This window comes from Triticum aestivum, chromosome 6D (genome assembly GCF_018294505.1).
Source record: "Triticum aestivum cultivar Chinese Spring chromosome 6D, IWGSC CS RefSeq v2.1, whole genome shotgun sequence".
NCBI lineage: Eukaryota > Viridiplantae > Streptophyta > Magnoliopsida > Poales > Poaceae > Triticum > Triticum aestivum.
Genome location: NC_057811.1, coordinates 431,402,545 through 431,408,273, shown reverse-complemented (window position 1 = coordinate 431,408,273; position 5,729 = coordinate 431,402,545). Strand labels below are relative to the sequence as shown.

Sequence of the window (5,729 nt, the reverse complement as noted above, 5' to 3'; positions counted from 1 at the left end):
CCGTGCCGTGGGCGTTCCTGCGCTCCACCAGCGACGTTGCCCACACGCGTCCCAGCGGGAATGTCAAGTGCATTACGTCTGGATCCATCTGCCATGGCCCGAAGTAAGCTAGGGGGCAGAAGGCGCAGTTGCAGAGGCAAATTAACCGGGCGATCAGGAGCGCGCGATCCCCAAGCAAGGCGTTGACTGTCGGCAGCGTGGACTGCGCGCGAATCCAAATCATTCTGCTGTGCCGTACTACATGGCGCGCGATGTACTAGCTGGCTGTGATATGTTCGGGTCAGAAGCTGGCGTCGGGCCAACAGATGGAGGCGGAGAGAGCGCGCACGCCCGGCGGAGCGCACAAGGCCGCGGCGATCGGCCGGGAGTTCGGCTGCGTCGGGACGTGGGGTGGCGGCGAGAAGACAGTGCGGCGGGGATGGCGTGCGCCGGCGGCCGAGGTGTTCGTGGTCGGGCTGTTGGCTACCGTGGCGTTGCTCGTGATGGCTTTCGGCGCCGGCGCCGGCCTGCTGCCGTCCGCGTTGCAAGGCGTGCAGTTCGTGCAGAAGCCAGGTAAGCGGCTACAGTCGTATTCATTCGTTTACGATGCGACGGTTAAACTTCTGCGCTTACCAAACCATGGTTGCAAGTGCGGTCGTAATTTTGAAGCCTTGTATCGTGCAGTCGACGCGGCGCCATCACCCGTGCATGCGGCGCCTGACCGCGACAAGCCGGCGCCGTCGCCTCGGCGCGACCAAGACGACCGCCTCCTCGGCGGGCTGCTCTCCCCGGCCTTCGACGACTACTCGTGCCGTTCCCGGTACGCGTCGCCGTCCCTCTACCGCCGTCCGTCACCGTTCCGCCCGTCATCCCACCTCGTGGCGCGCCTACGCCTGTACGAGGCCCGGCACAGGCGGTGCGGCCCCGGGTCACCGCTCTTCAGGGAAGCCGTCGAGCACCTGCGCTCCGGCCGCAACGCCGCGCGCTCCGAGTGCCAGTACACGGTGTGGACGCCCTTCAACGGCCTCGGCAATCGCATGCTCGCGCTCGCCTCCACGTTCCTGCACGCGCTGCTCACCGACCGCGTCCTGCTCGTGCACGCGCCGCACGAGTTCGACGGCCTCTTCTGCGAGCCCTTCCCCGGCAGCTCCTGGACGCTCCCCGCCGGCTTCCCGATCGCCGACTTCGACGGCACCTTCACCATGTTGTCGCCAACGAGCTACAAGAACATGAAGAAGGCCGGCACGATAAACGGTGGCGAGAATCCCAATGTCACCGCGGAGACGCTGCCAGCCTACGTGTTCCTCGACCTCATCCAGTCCTACACCGGCGCCGCCTTCTGCGAGGCCGACCAGCGCGTGCTCGCCAAGTTCAACTGGATGGTGGTCAAGTCCGACGTCTACTTCGCCACCGCGTTCTTCCTCATGCCGGTGTACCGTCGCGAGCTCGCGCGGCTGTTCCCGGAGAAGGAGGCCGCGTTCCACCACCTCGCGCGGTACCTCTTCCACCCGTCCAACGACGTGTGGGCCATCGTCCGTGAATTCCACGAGGCCTACCTCGCCGGGGCAGACGAGCGCATCGGCCTGCAGGTGCGCGTGTTCCCGGAGCTTCCGGTGCCGTTCGAGACCATGTACGGCCAGATCATGCGCTGCTCGGAGCAGGAAGGGTTGCTGCCCAAGGTCGCAGAGCGGAATGCCGCCGCGGCGAGAAACACCTCCGCCGTGTCGTCGCCTGACGGCAGGAAGACGAAGCTGACATCGATACTGGTGACGTCGCTGTCCCCGGAGTACTACGAGCGCATCCGCGGCGTGTACCAGGCCAACCGGGCGGAGACTGGGGGATACGTGGCGGTGCACCAGCCGAGCCACGACGGCGTGCAGCACACGGAGGCGCGCGGCCACAACCAGAGGGCGCTGGCGGAGATATACCTGCTGAGCTTCTGCGACCGCATCGTGACGACGGCCGTGTCGACGTTCGGGTACGTGGCGCACGGGCTGGCCGGGGTGAGGCCGTGGGTGCTGCTGCGGTCGCCGTCGCCGGGGACACCCGCCGAGCCCGCTTGCGTCCGGTCGTTGAGCGTGGAGCCCTGCATGCAGGCCGCGCCGAGACAGATGTGCGGCGCGGCGAAAGGGAGCGACATTGGAACTCTCGCGCCTTATGTCCGGCACTGCGAGGATGTGCATGGCGGCGTCAAGCTATTTAGCTAGCGCGCCCATTTCTTTGTCTGTGTACATAATATGCTTGAGAGCGTCTATTTAGCACTCGACTGAAATTAAAATGAGTTTCATTCAAATTTTGTACAAATAGATACATGGCACGTGTATGTTTTTCATTTTCCCTTCTTGTAGGAAAATTTCAGTCCGTGCCACTAGTGAACTCGGATATTCAAAGGCCGTCAGTGAAACTTTAAGAACTACTCCCTCCGTCCCACAATATAAGAACGTTTTTGACACTAATGTAGTGTCAAAACCGTTCTTATATTATGAGACGGAGGGAGTAAATGATTCCCCGCGCGTTGTTGTGGGAATTTTGTAGCACTGCAGATGTATCAAAGATAATTCATAGTCCCAAACAACGTAACAAATACAAAAATTATAGTATATCATACTAATTGGCCTATAGATAGGAACAATATGTTAAGGATTTGGTATGGGCATATTTGCAAGAGTAGTAATGATAGTTTTTCTTGATTACAAATGAACATGATAACAAATCTCCACTACTATTAAACAATCAAACAAGAACTTTCTTACATGCACCCCGCAAAACGTCCACAGCCACGCCGCCCACATCACCACCACAGGATGAAGCCCGCACAACCCCATCTAACAACCATCATTAATTTATTCAAGATCTGGTGTGCGCTTAGCAGTTTACATAGACTGACCATACTCCACCAGATGAAAATATGAAACTCCCCGTCCCACCTCTGCAGCCCCTCAAATCACGTTAATCTAACCATCTAACTAACTCGCAAAAAAGGAAACTCAACCTAATCGTGTCCCTCCCCCTCTCCCTGCCTTTCATCCCCAACCCTGCACTGCATCGACGCCTCCCTGCACGGCGACCTTGATCCCTGCATCGGATCATTGCCGCCCTGCACTGCATCGACGCCTCCCTACCGGGCTCCCTCGCCGCCCTGATCAGCATCGTCGAGTGGGCGGCCGCCCCTCCTTCACCTACAATCAAATATTGACAGATCGACCAGGCTACAACAAGATTATTATGCAGCAATCTGCTCGAGTTTTGAAGCTGCAGGCAGCCCCATCAGATCGGCCAGGTATGATTTCCACGGCCAATGGAAACCCAACTAACAAGATACAACCTCACCTTCTATTTTTTTACCAGCAAAAAAAAACTCACATTTTTTTTCTACTATCCGTCCGCGAGATCGCCACTGCCCCGGCACACGAGCCGCCGCGCTCACCCTGAACGTCCCCTGAACCAGCCGGCCACACGCAGCTGTAATTCTTCCATGCACTTCTTCAGGTTAGAGTTCTTCCTTTGACATGTTGCAACATTACTCAGGATTAGAATTTTGATAACAGAGTTTCTAAAAAATAAACAGTTGCACAGCAGAATGCTATAAGCCGTTTGTTTTACATCTCTAACTAATGGTTTTCTATGTTGAAAAATGGTGAATGCAGGGCCTAACATCCAAATTTCTAGGGTTAAGATACCCCAACTCAGCAGAATACATGATCCAGATTGCACAAACGAAGATGCTGGTTAGTTCTCTTCGAAGTTTCTTTTGGATACGTGATCCAGATTGCCGACAGTTTTACTGTTGTTTCTGTTCTCTTCGAAGTTTCTTTTGGAAAATACCTCTATATCTGGTTCAAAGAGAAAACATATGAATATCCTGGTATTTTCCCTTAAGTTTCCTATAGCTGAAGTGCAACCATGCACTAACCAATTTCCCACGTGTCATTTGTCGCGAGGCCAGTGAGTCGCATTTTTGAGGAGTAGAGAAGACACCAGTGACCAGTGCCAGTGTTGGTTGGTGCTTTCCCTCATGCGTGTAGGTCCCACACAACTTGGTTTGTACTCCCTATGTCTCAAAAGTGTCAAAAATGCCTTATATTTTGAGACAGAGGGAGTATTTATTATGGCTTCTCTTTGCTCCCAGTTCCAATTAGGGCCCGAAATCTCTCTCGAGTTTAAGGTATAAACTTTGCTCTTTTCCCCTTCGAGGTAAAAAAAGAGTTACTTTTCTTCTTCTGTGCTTGATGGTTAGTTAGTGTATGTTTGTTTCTCCGCTTGGGGTTCGGTCCAATTTCTGTTTACTCCAATTGATGATGCCGCACCCCCCATGGAGAAATGAGTCCTTGATTGAGCTAGCTAGATCCGAGCACTTGGAAAATAGAAAGAGAGATCTCTTCTCTTGTAATTTCTACTCCTGTTTCTTAAGTTATTACAAGTACACTTGTAACTTCTATTTTTATTTACATTTCTATTTGTGGAGACACGTCTGCCGCAAGTTTTGATTCGCTGAAAAAGACAGTTAGTGACCAACTTCTCCTTTGAGCAGGGAGGAGAAGTTGTCCTAGAGGTAGGTAAAGAAGGAAATGTCTGACACTGAAGCTGGCAACCGAGCCACTGATTCTGGCACTGCAACGCTGATCCCAAACAAAAACAGTGGAAGCTTAGAAGGTTCAAGCAACAACAGGCCACAAAGACCACCTGGTTCAGAGACAACGACGAGGTTGTCGAGATCACGCTCGATGTACAACGCGATTCAATGTCGGTCCAATGCGTCAGGCCAGTGCTGCAGAGGCTGTGTGGCTGACACGAGGAAGAGATACAACAGAAGTAAGAGTAACGCTGCAGTGGCACTTAAGGGCTCGCAATTTGTGACTGCCAAAGTTGCCGATGACGGTGCGACTGATGTGGAGAAATCGTTCAATCACCTACGCGTTGATGGTGTCCTGCTCCGTTCCAGATTTGGGAAATGCATTGGTAGGTAACTTGAACAGTTTCAGTGAGTATTCCTTGGATATAATTTGTAGTATAGTTCAAGTAGTGATTACTTTTGATTGTGTGTGCAGGGATGAGGGATGGAAGGGCCCGACGAGTTTGCAGTGCGGATGTTTGATTCACTGGCAAGGAAGAGAGGGACAGTGAAGTGCTGACCAAAGCGGAGCTGAAAGAGCTCTGGGAGCAACTCAGTCACCAGGGTTTCAACAACCTTCACCAAACATGCATGGATATGTTAGTAGTTCACTCCTGCTAAATGTTTTTTCATGGTTTCCTTCACTCTTGATATATAGGTGCACGTTGTTCAAGTTTGACAAAATGCTGATGGAAGAATCACATCCGAGGATGTTAAGGAGGTCAGTCACAAGAACCCAAACTGAAAATATAGTCTTAGTGTGTAAATGTGAAGCATATATTCCGCTATTAATTAAGCAAATGATGACACGCTTTCACAGATTATCACCCTTAGTGCATCAGCAAACAAACTTTCCAAGATCAAGGAGCGAGCGGATGAGTACACCGTGCTCATCATGGAAGAATTTGACCCTAACGATTTGGGCTACATTGTGACGCCCTTGATTCAATCGTACACTAATCATACACGCAAATGTGTACGATCAAGATTAAGGACTCACAGGAAGATATCACAACACAACTCTACACACAAATAAAATAATACAAGCTTTATATTACAAGCCATGGGCCTCGAGGGCTCGAATACATAAGCTCGAAAACACAAGAGTCAGCGGAAGCAACAATATCTGAGTACAGAC

At 52.4% G+C, this 5,729-nt stretch overlaps 1 protein-coding gene across 1 annotated transcript; it reads left to right on the top strand.

The window, feature by feature from the left end:
• Window positions 1–35: 35 nt before the first annotated feature.
• On the top strand, window positions 36–2,391 carry LOC123145607 (probable fucosyltransferase 8). Its single transcript, XM_044565073.1, has 2 exons — window positions 36–552; window positions 664–2,391. The coding sequence occupies exons 1-2, from the start codon at window positions 306–308 to the stop codon at window positions 2,184–2,186; spliced, it is 1,770 nt and encodes a 589-aa protein (XP_044421008.1). The 5' UTR covers window positions 36–305; the 3' UTR covers window positions 2,187–2,391.
• Window positions 2,392–5,729: the final 3,338 nt, after the last annotated feature.